The 17,642-nt window shown below is 37.8% G+C and overlaps 1 protein-coding gene across 1 annotated transcript; it reads left to right on the forward strand.

Moving 5' to 3' along the window:
- The first annotated feature begins 11,001 nt into the window (after window positions 1–11,001).
- Window positions 11,002–12,447, forward strand: LOC135219062 (uncharacterized). Its single transcript, XM_064255491.1, has 2 exons — window positions 11,002–11,108; window positions 11,856–12,447. Exons 1-2 carry the CDS (start codon window positions 11,002–11,004, stop codon window positions 12,445–12,447), a joined length of 699 nt encoding a protein of 232 aa, XP_064111561.1.
- Window positions 12,448–17,642: the final 5,195 nt, after the last annotated feature.

Consider the following 17,642-nt stretch of genomic DNA (forward strand, 5'->3'; position numbering starts at 1 on the left):
ATAACTTGATTAACTTTACTTAGCATTTAAAATATTTGATAGATAGATTTAATAAATAGATTTAAACTGTCCCTTCAAATTATTTAAGAAATTATTTAATTGATTTGGGGAGTGATAAGAAACCATTGACCTGACATAGGCCTTTTCAAGGGGTAGGCTTAGGTCGGGCGCGGGTTTTTTGGGCCTTGTTCAAACGGACGGCGAGCGAAGAAGGCGACAACTAGGTCGGCGACTTCGCCCTTTTAAGTTTAATTTACGTAGTGTAGGGTTTTAGAAATTTCATAACCCTTTAAATAATTGGTTTGTATTGATCTCCTTTCCTGTTTTGTACCTATCCTAAACCCTCATCCTATCCGAAATCCTTATCTGCAACCAAAACTTTTAACAGCCTTCGTCACTGATTGGTCGACGGAAAATTCGGTAAGTGGAATAACATTTCTTATCAACGTACCAATTTATTTCCACGAATGCGATTAGAGGTCGCTGGGTTGCTGATTAATATATAGGATTTGTTTTTAGTTTTACACGTGAATTAAGAGGTGTGTGTCCAAACTGGGTTAACTTGAAGGTAGGTCAAAATACTAATTTTCCACAAAGACTAGACCGCCATTATTGGACGGCTGATTTGAGCCAACGGACTTTCGTAGGAAGCGGTTTCGTCTTTTAACGTTTAACTTACGTAATTAACTTAACTTACTTATTCAAGACGTAATACATGTTTTCTTTACCTTGACTAAATTTTAAGTGCCCTTTTACATAGTTAGGCTATTGTAATATTGGATGTTTGTGAGAATTAATTGGGCATAGACTCAGATTGAATGATTTTACAAAGGTTTATATAATTATATGGGCGTAGTAATAAATTTAGTCGAATTAGGTCTGTCTGTTTTTACTTAGCATTACTATTCGGGATTAGTTTACTTTAATTTACTTTAACCAGGTCGGAACTTAATAGAATTCTGGGACCAAACTGAACTACCCTGGGAATTTATGGCCTTGGTTTGATTTATTCATAGTCCTATTTAGATTAATTGCATTTACCTGAATTACTTTTACCGGAATTTAACTAGCTACTTAAACTTACCAAGCAATTATTAATCCTTTGGATTTTCTGGCACAAGTCTGAAAAACACGTTAGGCGCACGGAAGAATTGTGTGCTTAACAGCCCGTTTTATACCATTTACTAAATTACTACTAGAGAACACTCAGTGGAAGGAATTACCCTTGTAATTTTGTAGAGTATATTCCTTCTTCGATCTCCCACTGAGCGAAACAAATTTCCCACAAAGGAAGATTGGCATCCCCAGCGGGATGTTTTAAGGCCTGTGTTGTTGTCCAGGGATTTTTTGTCTTGTTACCTTTTAAACTCATAAAATGTCTGCGACACAATTAGCATATTCCCTCCGACTTTATGAGGAAAACTGCAAGGATTTGTGCACAACTGCTGTGGACTTGATTCAAAGGGCAAGTGATGTTGAGTCCTCGACCTTGGAGACATATCGTCTTAGGCTAGAGTCTCAAATAAAGAAGTATGAAGAACTCAACTTTAAGTACTTAGTTCAACTTGGAGAAGAAGGGTTCTCTGAGCAAGACCCTGATAGAACACAGCTCACTACAAAGCGGCGTCATGCCAACCAAGTCATCACAGAGAGCACTGAAGTTTTGGAGAAACTAAAAATCATTTGCATGGAAGCCAAACCCCAGAGGAGTATTGCAACAGAGTTAGGCCATGGCATAAGGTTAAGTTGCCGTCTTTATCACTACCGGAATTTGAAGGGACCGATGGAGAATGGCCCCCTTTTTGGGATGTTTTCGAGTCTAACGTTCACTCTCGTCCAGACTTGAGAGCTGTTGACAAATTTAATTACTGAAGGGATGTTTGAAGGGTGAAGCTCTAACTCTGATTAGAAATATTCTTGTCACGAATGAAAACTATTTAGATGCCATTGACCTGTTGAAGAAAACTTATGCTAATCCAGAGAAAATAATCTCATCTCTAATTTGTCAACTAGCAGGCCTGCCTAAACCTTCTGCAGACCTGGATTCACTACGTGGCTTCTGGACTAAACTTGAACAATATGTTAGAGGCATAGAAAGAAACAGACCTAATTCGGATCACTGTACCTGGACGCTTGGACCTCTAGTTTTTTCAAAAACTACCTGGCAAGGTGAAAGAACAAATCCAAAACAAGTGTGGACAGGACTACCCCTCACTCCTAGATATTAGAGAGGGGCTAGGAAAGATAATCCTGACCTTTTCTTCCTTGGATTTTGAACCCAGGGATAAGAACAAGGTTGTTGGTTGGTTTTATAAAGTTTAGGTGTAACACCAAGCACTGGGGCAGCAAAGGCCATTCAGCGCTTACTGTATAACTATGAAATTATAAGACGTGTTATATCATATAAAGCAGGTTTATTTCTTTGAGATAATTTACTATATTTTGAAGTGGGGCATTTTCTCCCATAGTTCTTCAAGTGGGATATTATATATGTTATTGGATCTTCGTTTTCTTTCGAATTTTTATTTTTGCATTCAGTTAGCAGATGACGGACTGTGACCAGAGTACGACAATGGTCACAGTAAGGGGCCTGTCTTTCCTCGCCTTGCAACATCAAGTATTTGTGTGTCAAGTATGTATGTCCTATTCTTAATCTTGTTAATATGATATCTTCCCTTCTTTGACATTGTTGTCTATTCCAAGGTTTTACAGATGATTTAATATGCTTTAATTTATGATTCAATTCTAGCCATTCTTTTTCCCATTTTGATTGACAGTATTCATTATGTTGTTTAATCATTGTAAGGTATTTGTATTTTTTTGATAGACTCCTTTTTTACTGCCTTTTTGCTTCTTTATCCACCTCTTCATTACCCTTTATGCCCACATGGGAAGGGACCCAACAGAGTTTATATTTATAGATTTCCGTTTTACTATTATATCTATCCACTCTTCTTATTTCTTCAATTACGGGATGAGAAACTGTGTATTGTCTTAGCGCTTCTAAAGCACTGTAAGAATCCGTGTATATTACAAAGGTATCGTTTGCCTTTCCCACCAAAAAGGTATATTTTATAGCCTCTAATATAGCATTAATCTCTGCAGTGAATATCGAGCATATTTTTTTGGAATTTTTTCCTTATTTTTATATTTTTTGTTACTACAGCATAGCCTACACCCTCCTTCGACTTGGAACCATCTGTATAAATACTTATATCCCGTTTATGTTTTTCCTGGTGTGCAGAAATTCACTCTTCAATGGTGCATCTGTTACCTTCTTATCAAATGATTTCTCACAGATTTCTATTTTAGCATGTCTCCACGGAGGTATTTTAGAAGTTGTTATTTTTGATATGCTACTTGTTCCTAATTTTAGATGTTCTATATCAGGTTTTAATCTATTCTCCAATGGTTTAGAGGCTCTTGGTTTGTCGTCATAATTATTTGTTATGTTCTTCATATATTTGGTGTTTGGATTATCATTAAGGTTATTTATTTTAGCTATGTATTTTAATCCCATTTTCTTCTCTTCGTACTTTCAGGGGATCTATTCCTGCTTCTACATACAGACTTTCCCACGGGGGAAGTTCTGTAGGCTCCAGTGCATAGTCTAATACCCATGTATGTATGACATCCAGTTTTGTTAATAAGGTTTAGAAGCACTACCATATACTGACATGCATAATCAAGTTTACTTAGACAAAGAGCCTTATATACTTTTATCAGAGAGGTTCTATCAGCACCCCACTGCATTATGCGCAATTACTTTTATTATATTTAAGGTTTATTTTCTTACTTTTATCGCCAGTTGTTCTATATGTTCTTTATATGTAAGTTTTTTATCAAGTATTACACGAGGAATTTTATCTGATCATCATATTCAATTATATCATTATTTATAAATAAAGTAGGAATTAATTCCTGTTTTCTTGATCTTGTAAATCTGACAGCTTTTGTTTTTGCGGAGAAAAATTTAAAAACCCTTGTTATCGGCCCATTTTTTTTACCCTATTTATGGCTGCTTGCAATCTGTTGCTTATGTCCAGCGCTTTTTCACCACTACTATATGACGAAGTCATCTACATAAAGGGATCCTTGGACTCCTGGCGGGATCATTTCAATTATCTCATTTTATTGCTATTGCAAACAACGCCACGCTTAGTACACTACCTTGGGGATTCCTTCCTCCTGGATAAATGAATCAGAGATTTCTGCCCCCACTTCACTTTTATATATCTTTCAGATAGGAATTCCTTAATATATTCATATAAATTGCCTCCTATTCCCCATTCTATCAATTTTTTAAAATTCCTCCCCTCCAGGTGGTATCATATGCCTTCTCTAAATCAAAAAATACTCCTATTGTTTGTTTTTACCAACCATTGCATTTGTATCTCTTTGTAATCATTAAGAGGGGATCTATGGTACTTTTATTTTTCCTGAATCCAAACTGTCTGTTTGACAATAGCTGTTTATTTTCTAATACCCATATTAGTCTGTTATTCACCATTTTTTCAAATATCTTACTTAGACAACTAGTAAGGGCTATTGGCCTATAGCTGCTTGGTGACTCTGGGTCTTTTCCTGGTTTTAAGCCTGGTATGATTAAAGATTCTTTCCAGGTTTTAGGTATGCTGTGAGAGTGCCATAATTCATTTAAAATTTCTAATAAAAAGGTTTTGCTTTCTTCTGGTAGGTTTTTTATCATTTCATATCTAATGTTGTCTTCCCCTGGAGCTGTTGGACTTGCAAGTTTCAGGACATTTTCCAGTTCTTCCATGGTGAAAGGAAGATTATAGATTTCCTGATTATTAGATTTTATTGGTATTGGGACATAATTTTTGATTTTTAATTGGAATTCTTTGTATAATTCGAGATACTAGATGTTTTGGCGAAAACATTTTCCCAACTTCATTTGCGACTACTTTGGGATTTGAAATATATTTGTTTTCTACTTTTAATGTAGGTAATGGTTCTGGCGATATCTACCCTGCAGTTTTATTTATTTTCTTCCAGATTTTCTTTGTCTTGAGTTTTAGAATTTATATTATTAATATATTTTTTCCATGATTTCTTTTGGCTATCTTGAATATTCTTTTCTGCTTTGCTTTAGCTCTCAAATATGCAATTCTATTGGCATCACATTTATGTCTCAGATATCTTCTAAAGCATGTTCTCGTAATCTTCCTTGCTGCTTTACATTCTTCATTCCACCAGGGTACCAGTGGTCTAGTCGGATTGCCTGAGGTAACTGGAATAGTTTCATTTGCTTTATCATCTATTGTTTTTACTAGATGTTCATAAGCATCTATGTGGTTTGTAAAGTCAGATAGTTTTTTGTTAATCACCGTTTTCTCTTTATATAAATTCCAATTTGCTTCTTCCATTTTCCTCTTCGGTTATATGTTATATTAGAATTATTTTTTAGCTCAATTTGTATTGGCCAGTGGTCACTCCCAAATAAATTATTATTTACTTTCCAACTGAAATCTGTGGCAATTTCTGGGGAACATAAAGTGATGGCTATTGCAGAGGTGCTATTATGATAAACATCAAATCTTGTTGGAGAACCATCATTTAAAATAATCAAATTTTTGTTATCTATAAAATCTAGGACAGTGTTTCCTCTCCTGTCATATGATGTACTTCCCCACATGGGATGTTTGGGCGTTGAAGTCACCTACTAATAAGTAAGGTTTTGGTAATTGTTCTATTAGATTTTCTAAGTCTTCCACTTGTAATGGTCTTATTATTTCAAGATGATCTATTAAGCGACTTTCTAACGACGGTTCCATATATAGCAGCATATTGTTATTTTTTTTCTAGGAATACTTGAACTGCACATGCCTGTATTACCGAGTTAATCCTAACAGGTTGGCATTTGATTGAAGAATGCGTTATGATTGCAGTTCCTCCTTGGCTGTTGTCATTTAAAATTTGTGTTGATTTCCACACATTATAATTTTATGCCAGCATGAGAACATTGTTACCTATTTTAGTTTCCTGTAAGCAAATAATATTTGCATTACATTCTCTAATTAGTGATTTTAAGTTTTCATTATTTGATACGTATCCTCTGATATTCCACTGTAAAATAGACATTTTAAGAAGGTTTAGGGTTTTTGTTTTAGTATCTTTATTTGTTTTTCCTGAACTTTGAATTTTATTGAAGTTGTATAATTTTGTCTGTACTTGTTCTTCTTTTGGTGGGTGATGTATTTCTGCTATTGTTTTCTTTATTGGCTGAAGAGTCTCAGATGTTCTTTTTATTAGAGGTGCATTTAAATGGCTTTTGCTCTTGGGTTCTATTTCAATACTTTCTTCAATTTTATGCTGATTTTAACTTTCTCTTTTATTTGGGTTTCTCTTTTTTCATTTTTTGTTTGCAAGCAATTTTCGTTGACTTTGTCTTCTCGGTATTCATTTTTATCCATATAGATTTTGGGTCTTACTGGATTGTTTAATTTGTTTTTTGGATTGGGTGACGTGTTTCAAGTAGTCTTTTTTGTCTTTTGAATTAGCTCTTGTGTTTTGCTTGTCCTCCTTGGTTTTGGGTGGAGTTCTCTCTAAAGGCCTCTTTTTATCTTTAGCTTCCAGCTCATTATAATTATCTTGTAATATTTCAGCTATATATGTATTATTCTCTTTGTTTCTAATTCCTCCAATATCTCAAATGAATTTGAACATACAGTTGACAAGTATCTTGATTTCTTGCTATATTAGTTTCTTGTAAAGTTATTTTTTCTTCTGATTTATCTATTAGGGGTTTGTTATTTGCTTCCATTTTTGTTTTTTCATTCTTTGAGCTCATTGCAGCAGAGAACATTTGCTTCCTAGCGGGATCATGCATTCCTCTAACTCTCAACTCTAGTTTTGGCTTCTCTTATTGGCATTCCTGATCTCTCCTGAAGTAATTTCAGTTCTGTATTGTATATATAGTACATACACTCCTTAGACCTAGCATGGTGATTTTGGCCACAGTTTACACATTTTGGTTCACCACACTTCCACTGCGTGGTATGTTTGTCAGATCCACAATATGCACAAATCGATATATTTCTGCATTTTTTCCATGTATGCCCATATTTACTGCAGTTTTGGCACTGTAGTGGTTTTGGAACATAAGGTCTCAGTTCTCTATTTTGGCCCATGATTTTAATTTTGAAAGGCAATTCTTGGCCTTCAAATTTATTTTTGCTATTTCAATGTCTTTTCTTTACTTTGTTTACTGGTTATACTGTAAACTTCACAATCTTGTATATTGTTGTACCTTTTTAAGGGAATCCAGCAAAATATTTTTCTCTATTGGCTCTTCACTTTAGGAAGTACTACAGTACCCTGTACACTGTTCATATTGTCGTGCTTTCTTATCGTTACTTTTATATTGTCTATGTTCTTTATGGTTAAATAATTTTCAGATTGATTTTTTGTAGTGGTTTCTATTAACCACTCCTGTTCTTTTATTTGTCTAAATGACATTTCTGAGGTTGGGTGCCTACTTAACAAATAATTTTCCAATCTTAATGCTGATATTTTTCTGTCAGTTTCCAAGGTCAAGAACCTTGACCAACTTCCACTCCCAAAGAGGGAGTCGAAGTGAGTCAAGGTTGGGTCAATTCTAAATTTGCTTTTTCTTTGTGGCTTGTATGGTATTAAAGTTTTAATACCAGCCTGTTCTTCATTACCTGGGTTTTCCTTAGAACAGTCCATTGCCATGCCAGAAGTCGTAGGGGTTTTTGTTTTGGTTTCCATATATATAAAGTTTAAATATTTCGTCCAGGATGAGATCCCTCTCACCAAGGAGGCCCAACTGAGGGAGGAGCAATACTGTTACGCTATGGTAACTGCCCTAGGACACTCACCTGGATATACGCCATACCCACAGTGCCTTAAGGGTCGTCAGTCCCATGAGATCGGACCCAGCACTGTGGGCATGGCTTGACATAAAAATTTCCCCTCGCTCGACCACGTCAGGTACTCTAGTTTTACGGGTGGAGTGGCATGCCGTCCAACTCCACCCTCCATCAAGTTAAAAGAGCGTTCAATTCAATACTCCAAAACCACGCCAAGGTCGTCAACGAAAGAAGAAGGAGGGAAGAGGGAAAATTTAGAGGAGGAGGAGTAAAGGAGTGAAAGGTCCCAATGTTCAGTTGGATCCACAGCAGAGAGAGTAGGCATACAGGGGCATACTCCCTCTGCAGTGGATCCCTAAGCCCCCCACCTCGTCAAGGAGTTGGGATCAGGGGGGATAAGAACAAGGATTACTCCCATAGAAAACCCAAGCCTAACCAAAGTTCCAATAGACCAGGTAATCAGACCAAAACTCAGGTTAGTTCTTACACCCCTAAGAAAAACGAAGTTACGAATCTGAGTATTTCTGTCACTCCAGGACAGCCTAATAAGACAGCTAGAACTCAAAGTTGTGTATTCTGTGATAGATCAGAACATAAAGCCTACCAGTGTGACATTTACAAGACCACACAAGAGCGCATTTTAAGACTTACCGCACAAAATCGTTGCGTGAAATGCACTTCACCTAACCATAAGACCACCGATTGTCTGGTGAAGTTCCACAAATGTCTGTCGTGTAAAACTGGACTACACCATTCAGCATTGTGCCCTGACTCCTCAACTGAGGTCTCTGCTGTGAACTATTGTGGAGACAATGACAGTGACAAAGACTTAAAGTCACAAACAAGTGGAATTCTCCCTACCGCCTTAATGAAAGTGGTGTGTCCGCCCTCAGGCAACACCAAGGAACTTAGATCACCGTTTGATTCTGGGGCACAACGCACCTTCATCACACAAGAGGCAGTGGAAGAGTGTAAACTTGTACGAGACAATCCTGTCCAGCTGAGCATCAGTGGGTTCTGGGATACCAAAGAACCTAGAGAATATAGTACGGTCACTGTACCTGTCAGGGTAAACGATGACAGCCTTGTAACTTTAAAGGCTATTGTCGTACCTAAACTACCTCAGAGCGCTAGGCCTCGTGGACTCTGTAAGATAGTGTCTGAACTGAAGAGCCTGAATGTCACCCTAGCTGATCCTAACTTGTCAAGTAGTCAGATTGACCAGGTGAAACTGCTTGTTGGCATAGATCACTACTATGACTTTATCCATTCTCCACAAGCAAACGGAGTGAACCTGATTGAGTCTTCCTTAGGATATCTGGTCGCTGGTAAACTGCCTAGTAATGACACCCCTATCAGTGCTCATTCTGTAACTGTAATGAGACTAGCAGTTGATGAACCTTCCAAAGCTGCTCTAGAGATACCACTTGAGATGTCTGATAGCAATTGCTGAAGACCCCATCCAACAGCTTTGGACCCTAGAATCAGTCGGAATCGTTGATCAAGATATGTCAACCTGAGGATAAATTTATACTGGAAGAATTCAAGAATTCCATCAATATGGTTGAAGGACGATATGAGGTATCTCTCCCCTGGAAAGTCGATAAGAAACAACTCCCTACCAACTTAGCACTCTCGAGGAAAAGACTGAACAGTACTATTCACAAGCTGAAACAAACTAATAAGTATCTGGAAATTATGACCAGATCATCAAAGAACAACTGTCTCTCGGCTTCATTGAAACAGTGCCAGAAGAAGACCAAAACCGACAAATGTCCATATTTACCCCATTTACCTGTGATTAAGGATTCAAACTACAACGCCCATTCGTATTGTATTTGATGCAAGTGCCCGGATGGACAAGCAGGCCCCTAGCCTGAATGATTGCTTATACTCTGGCCCATCCTTGACTAGTCATTTAACCGACTTGTTGTTGAAATTCCGTCTCGACCCATTTGCGGTATCGGCAGACATCAGCAAAGCCTTCTTACGGGTAGGTCTCCAACCTAGGGATCGTGATTATACAAGTTTCATTTGGCTAAAAGATCTTAACAATGAAAGGACCTTCAAGCCTATAGGTTTAGATCAGTCTCTTTGGAGCCACCTGCTCGCCTTTTTTACTCCAGTCACCTTGCAACATCACTTTGAAAACCTACCCCACTTCACCTGAAGTTAGTTTCCTCATGACCAAATTTTATGGGTGGCAACTTAATTGGTTCCTTACCAACAACAGTCAGCCTCTACAGCCTTTATCAAGGTTGCAAAGGAAGTCCTGTCAGATGCCGGAATGCCTTTAAGAGAATGGATCAGTAATGACCCAACCTTCAACGAAATGGTTAAAACAAGAAGGTGATGGAACAACAGAAGGCTCAGATCTTGTCAAAGTTCTAGGACTTCATTGGAACTACAAGACTGACCACTTAAGCATAAAACCCCCTACCTTTGAGGAAGCTCCGCTTACCAAACGGCTACTTTTGAGCAACCTTTCAAAAGTATTTGACCCTCTAGGATTGTTTGCTCCCATAATTGTATGAGCCAAAGTTCTTATGCAAAAGATCTGGAAACTATCTAAAAGGTGGGATGATGTTTTGCCACCAGAACTTCAAGAAGAGTGGTCGAAGATCAAGAAAGACCTCAAGAACATAGCATACCAGGAATTCCCACGCTTCACAGCCAACAGAGGGACCAACTACTCTCTTCACGTATTCTGTGATGCTAGTGAAAAGGCCTATGGGGCGGCAGCCTATTTGATGGACCAACACGCAGGTGCGAACCTAATTTTCTCTAAAGCAAGAGTCGCCCCTCTCAAAAAGAAAAGCATACCACAACTTGAGCTGACTGCCAACTATAGTGCAGTCAAAATAGCGGACTACCTCAGAACCGTTTTCACTACCGATGGTGTCAAGATTACTGACACTGTCATATGGTCTGACAGTAAAGTTGCCCTACACTGGATTCAGAACAACAAATCTAAAAAACATCTATGTCCGCAACAGGGTGAATGAGATAAGTCAGGTCACTGAAGTGAAGTACCTCTATGTACCTGGTGAAGAAAACCCAGCAGACCTTGTCTAGAGGAATTTCCATGCGGCAGTTTAAGAAAAGTCAAATTTGGTTCCATGGCCCAAGTTGGCTCCCGAACCCAGAGATGTGGCCAGAACAGGCAGATGTATCTACATGCTACCCACCTGAAACACCTGAAGAAGTTTTAACTACAGTTGTCAGTGAAGAAGCTACTGTTCCCATAGAGGATCCGTAGGTTCGCTTCCCTTCCTAAACTTATAAATGTCACTAAGCTAGTAATTAAGTTCACTAGGCTCCTTAAACGTACCATTGGGAATCGTAAAACTAAGAACTCGGGACCCGTAAACTCTGAAAATGTCGAAGTACAGAACTCAGAAGCATTACGAATTCTTATTGGCTTCACACAGAGTCAGTATTTCCCAGAGGAGTTGTCATACCTTAACAAGAATTCCCACAAAATTCCAACCAGAATTAAATGCCTAGGCTTGTTCCTGGATGAGAATGGACTTTTGCGATGCACTGGGAGACTACAAAATGCAGACCACCTTCCATATAGCAGTAAATTTCTCTGCTTTTACTCCAAATTCTCCTTTGACTGGACTTATAGTCATTCAAGCACATGAAAATGTTCTTCATGCAGGCGTTCAAGACAATTTGCAAGGTGAGAGAAGAATACTAGATACCAAGACTGAGACAGTGTGTCAAGAAGATGAAAACGAAGTGTCACCTATGTAACCGTCTGGAAGGACCTGCATTGCGCAGGCCGCCTCCGCCACCTCTACCGGCTTGCAGAGTGAACAGTCTCCGGCCATTTGAGGTGACCGGGGTAGATTTGACTGGACAAATTCTTATCTGCAATCCAGCCACTAAAGAACTAGACAAGGTTTACATAGTCGTATTCACTTGTACCTCAACACGAGCTTGTCACCTGGAAGTGGTTAAAAGACTTAACAGCACTGCTTTTCTCAATTCCTTCAGGCGATTCACTGCACGAAGATCTTGCCCTCGTCGAATGATTTCTGACAACGCCACTAACTTCAAAACTGGTTCTTCCTTGATTCAGTCCTTGTATGATGACACTGACGTTCAGTCCACACTGACTAGGGAAAATTGTAAATGGACATTCATCACACCTAGGGCACCCCATCAAGGAGGCTTCTATGAGAGGATGGTTGGCAGTGTGAAGTCAGCACTAAAGAAAGCTATATTCAAGAAGAGGATTAATTCTGACGAACTGAATACCATTGTCACTGAGATAGAGCGTCGTATTAACAATAGACCTCTTACATATGTGGATGCTACATCTCCAGATACCGTCGATGCCCTTACCCCTTCTTACCTGTTGTATGGCTACCGGTTAAACTTGTTACCCACTACCATAGACCGGGACTACCTGAATGACCCAGATTTTGAGCTTGACCACAAACAATGTAATGAGAGATTCAAGTTTGTATCTCAGTTAATACATGCATTCCAAGAACAGTGGGAGAAGGAATACTTGCAGTCCCTGAGAGATAGACACTATTTCAACGGGGATCCAACCCAACCGTTCCAACCAAGATTAAAGTAGGAGAGTGGTGTAGTACATAATGAAACCCCTCGTTGCATGTGGAAATTGGCAAGGGTCATTCAGCTGATGCCCAGCTCTGATGGACTGGTCAGAGTTGTGAAGCTACAGACCAGCAATGGAGAGAGACAACTAGGTCAGTTGACAAACTTTACCCGCTGGAGGTCTCTAAGCCAGAGGATATGTATACTGTAGAAGCTGTGGAGAAAAATTTAGGAGACTGTCAAAATTCTGAAGGCTATCAAGCAGAAGAGAGACCGAAGAGAAGAGCCGCCACCAACTCTAGGCGATTCTTACAGCAGTTGATTAATGATGAAGCTGTTTAACCTACACAAAACTGTGTTTGTTTTGTTGTTCTCCTCCCGGGAGGATGTTGTAAATTATTTGTACATATACATTTTCTAACCTTTAACGAAGTCACTGCTAAGAGCTACAAAGTAACTATACCCCATTTTCTTTAGTATAAGCTCTGCAGAAAAATTATTATATTTTGAATAACTTTATTAACTTTACTTAGCATTTAAAATATTTGATAGATAGATTTAATAAATAGATTTAACTGTCCCTTCAAATTATTTAAGAAATTATTTAATTGATTTGGGGAGTGATAAGAACCATTGACCTGACATAGGCCTTTTCAAGGGGTAGGCTTAGGTCGGGCGCGGGTTTTTTGGGCCTTGTTCAAACGGACGGCAAGCGAAGAAGGCGACAACTAGGTCGGTCGACTTCGCCCTTTTAAGTTTAATTTACGTAGTGTAGGGTTTTAGATTCATACCCTTTAAATAATTGGTTGTATGATCTCCTTTCCTGTTTTGTACCTATCCTAAAACCTCATCCTATCCGAAATCCTTATCTGCAACCAAAACTTTTAACAGCCTTCGTCACTGATCGGTCGACGGAAAATTCGGTAAGTGGAATAACATTTCTTATCAAACGTACCAATTTATTTCCAAGAATGCGATTAGAGGTCGCTGGGTTTGCTGATTAAATATATAGGATTTGTTTTTAGTTTACACGTGAATTAAGAGGTGTGTGTCCAAACTGGGTTAACTTGAAGGTAGGTCAAAATACTAATTTTCCACAAAGACTAGACCGCCATTATTGGACGGCTGATTTGAGCCAACGGACTTTCGTTAGGAAGCGGTTTCGTCTTTTAACGTTTAACTTACGTAATTAACTTAACTTACTTATTCAAGACGTAATACACTGTTTTCTTTACCTTGACTAAATTTTAAGCCCTTTTACATAGTTAGGCTATTGTAGCCTAATATTGGAGTTTGTGAGAATCAATTGGGCATAGACTCAGATTGAATGATTTTACAAAGGTTTATATAATTATATGGGCGTAGTAATAAATTTAGTCGAAATTAGGTCTGTCTGTTACTTAGCATACTATTCGGGATTAGTTTACTTAATTTACTTTAACAGGTCGGAACTTATAGAATTCTGGGACCAAACTGAACTACCCTGGAATTTATGCCTTGGTTTGATTTATTCATAGTCCTATTTAGATTAATTGCATTTACCTGAATTACTTTTACCGGAATTTAACTAGCCTACTTAAGCTTACCAAGCAATTATTAATCCTTTGGATTTTCTGGCACAAGTCTGAAAACACGTTAGGCGCACGGAAGAATTGTGTGCTTAACAGCCCGTTTTATACCATTTACTAAATTACTACTAGAGAACACTCAGTGGAAGGAATTACCCTTGTAATTTTGTAGAGTATATTCCTTCGATCTTCCCACTGAGCGAAACAAATTTCCCACAGCTAATATCAAAATTAGTTTAATAGTACACAATATATATATCTATATCAGAGAGGAAGGAATTTATTATTATATTGGTCTTTGAAGGCTTAAGGCAACGGATAATGATTACCATTAGACATTAAGAAACCCCTAACAATGCTTGGTTCTCACCTTTATCCATGCAAGCTACGAGACGAGACGAGTCGAATGCCCTCGAAGTTTAAAGTCTCATGACGAAGGAAGCTCAGAGTCCAAATTGAAGGAAGTTAGTTCATGTTGAATAACTTCGTAAATGTGGAAACACTTAAATCACGTAACTCAACCATGGTTCGATAAAATAGCAGCACAGCACAAATTCAGCAGAGATAATAATCTTGTAGCACAAATCTAGCTGCTAAAATCTTCGTGTCCAAATACTGCCAGTGAAGCTATTGACGGTATGGTTTGCTGGGCAAGACTGAAGTGGGTATATCCACAAACCTCCCAAGTAAAGAGAAAATGGCGTGATTAGAAGGGTTGTTAGATAATTACTTAGCTCGTAATAAGCAAGCAGGACTTAGATGGTACCAAGCATACAAATGTATTTAATTAGTTATCTTAATAGTTTAAGAGAAAAGTCCTCCTTAAATGTAAGAATTTAATTTTGTTCATGTTAAGAGATAATAATCATGATATCAACTGGACACACATTCCTGTACTAATTAAATGTTAAGACTTAAATTAAGTTAGTTTATAAAAGAGAGTTTAATAAGAATGTATAAATATCAGCTTAAAGATGTATAAGTTTTGATCCACATTTCCACAGAAATATGTGAAAGGTAAAGATTTTAATGATTGTAGTTAAGTCCTGGTCAAATAACAAGAAATTATACGATTGTTATTTTCCCCAATAAATAATATCTGCATTGGTCTCTAGCGAAGAGGATTTATGAATAGCACACCCCCTCTCTCTGTCTAAGAAGCTCCGCCTACTCTTCGCAGTTGTCAGTACCTTTTTTTTTTTTTTTTTTTTTTTTTTTTAATGTACCAGTCCTTTTGGAAGCTTGCCTTGATACATGAAGCCGAGCAAGATCTTATCCTGTGTTTCTTTTATCCTTGTGGTTGGTAATTTGTTTTCAAACTTCACTTGTTCCTGTCAAAATAAATAGTGCCCCAGTTTTGCCTTTTATCATTTTCCACCGGCGAGAGCTGGAGTTTATTGGTCAAAATACAATATTGTTGCTCTGTCAATTTATTTGTCTCTTTTACGAATCTTTTACCTGCCAGTCTTTGTAGCAGAGAGAAATGCAACAAGGTGGAGGAAGTCAAAGGGGGAGGAATAGGCATGTGTGCCATGAGAAGATATGGAAATTCATGAACGACTACTAAGGAGGGTTAGTAGAAAGAAAGTATAAAAGTAAGGAAGTGATGGGGACAGTAAAAAGTAAGAAAATGTTAACGTTAAGAGTAGTAAGGATCAGGAGGAAGGAAAATTCAAACAGGAGAAGATGGAGTTTATGATAATAGGCCAGCAACAGTCACTTCCTACCTGGCTAGAGCTGCTCATCCACAGTGAAAATGGTTTAAACCAGTCTATAAAAACATGGTTTTTTTTGGTTTTTATATTTTTAGTCTTCATGTTTCCTTTATAACTATTATTTTAGGTAATATATATTTTTGGTAATTGTAACTATCTTACAGTATTTTATTTTTGTGTAACCATGCCATAATATAACATTTGATGTAACTGAACATATCATACAATAGGTAAACTTCAGATAATTAGGTTAATAGAAATTTGTAAATTATTTTATATCTTTAATAAAAAAAGGGGGGGGGCAGGTGTGTTAGTTATATAGAAAGAAACAATCATGTTAATCATAGCTTGAGAAAGAGAGCAATTATTCATTTCAAGTTGAAATAGGTAAAAAAGACATTCAAATAAAAGAAAAATTTTTTAAAAATAAACACCATTTAGTGTTGACTACAAATGCTAGCACAGGTATATATGAAGAAAAGAATCAGTTATTCATCCAAATCCTAGCCTCTGACCATGCATAATTTTTCAGACAAAAATTTCAATGTCAAGGTAACTTGATCAACACTTCAAAACAAAACAAATTAGTCTGTTTCATCTACATTATAGTCTTTGTTTAAAACTTTGTGTAAAAAAACCAACTTCCCGGCCTTTTTGATTCCCAGTATGTTTGAGTTTGGAGTGTACCAAACCAAAAATAGAAAAGATTCTCTCAATGCTTGCACTTGAAGTAAGTCCATTAAGCAAACCACAGATATGTTCTATCACACTGATATCAATTTTGCCTTTTAATGCATTCCACCAGGAGCAAGGGTTAAGATGAAAAATGACTGAAAACTCAAACTTGTATGTCAAATACATATAGGGCCACAGAATTGTGTGATTATCATTAAAATTGCTTTAGTTTTGTTCTGGGTAACCCAAATATGAAATAAACCCATAAAAAAACCATACCTAGTAGCACAAAAAAATGAAAAAACCATATTTCATGGTTAAAACCCCCCCAAAAACAAGGTTTTTGGTTTAAAAAAAAAAAAAATTGGTTTTGCCAACCCTGGACCCGGGAGAGTAATTTTGTCTGCAATAGCCACCACATGATCAAAAGCTTTGCGAAAGGGAGCAAGGTGATCTGTCCGCGCTCGCTCGCTCTGTGCTGCTGAATCATCAAAACGAATCTCTCGTTAGCAGGGCAAAACGACGCTTGCTGATTGCCCTCCGGAAGATCCCACATGTCACTCGTTGTGTTGTGATTGTTTGATCTTACAGCCGATATTATCAGGATCCCAATGAACACCTTCAGTTCCCTCAGATCCATGTCCCTGTGGGCAACATTGCCCTTATGATGATAATTATTCCTCAAAAGGGCAAGTCGATCATTGGAACGCAAGACAATCTCGGCTAGCATATGATCAGACAAAAAGAGCGAGAAAATGTCGCTCACTCTTACCACCCCAGCGGTGGCATCGGTGGGACCCCCAGGTTCAATCCTCAGCGTAAACAAATGTGGGAGGGAGGCATTGGGATCTCTCCGCCACCTGGTCCCATCACGAGCCTCAACAATTTCAGGTCCTATGTGTCTCGATGTCGTGCATTGGAGGTGATATTCATGATATAAACTCACATGTTACAACTTAACTTTATTGTAATGAGCGGGGTTACAGCAACAACGACACACACCGACATCTGGCGGTGGCATCAGGAATCATGGAACTGTTGGTAGCAGTCTCAACAATACAATTATCATAATTACTGAATAATTATTAATAATATAACATAAACTACAGTGAATAAAACAAAACAAACAAACAAAAATTTTTTCAATGCGGGTTGCCCAAATTTTCACACCCAGACTTTAAATTCTTCACAAAGACCCTTACTGACGATTATTCACGCTGGTCAGTAATTACTCTCCTCGTCTCCCTTGTGCCAAG

Source organism: Macrobrachium nipponense, chromosome 1 (genome assembly GCF_015104395.2).
Source record: "Macrobrachium nipponense isolate FS-2020 chromosome 1, ASM1510439v2, whole genome shotgun sequence".
Taxonomy (NCBI): domain Eukaryota; kingdom Metazoa; phylum Arthropoda; class Malacostraca; order Decapoda; family Palaemonidae; genus Macrobrachium; species Macrobrachium nipponense.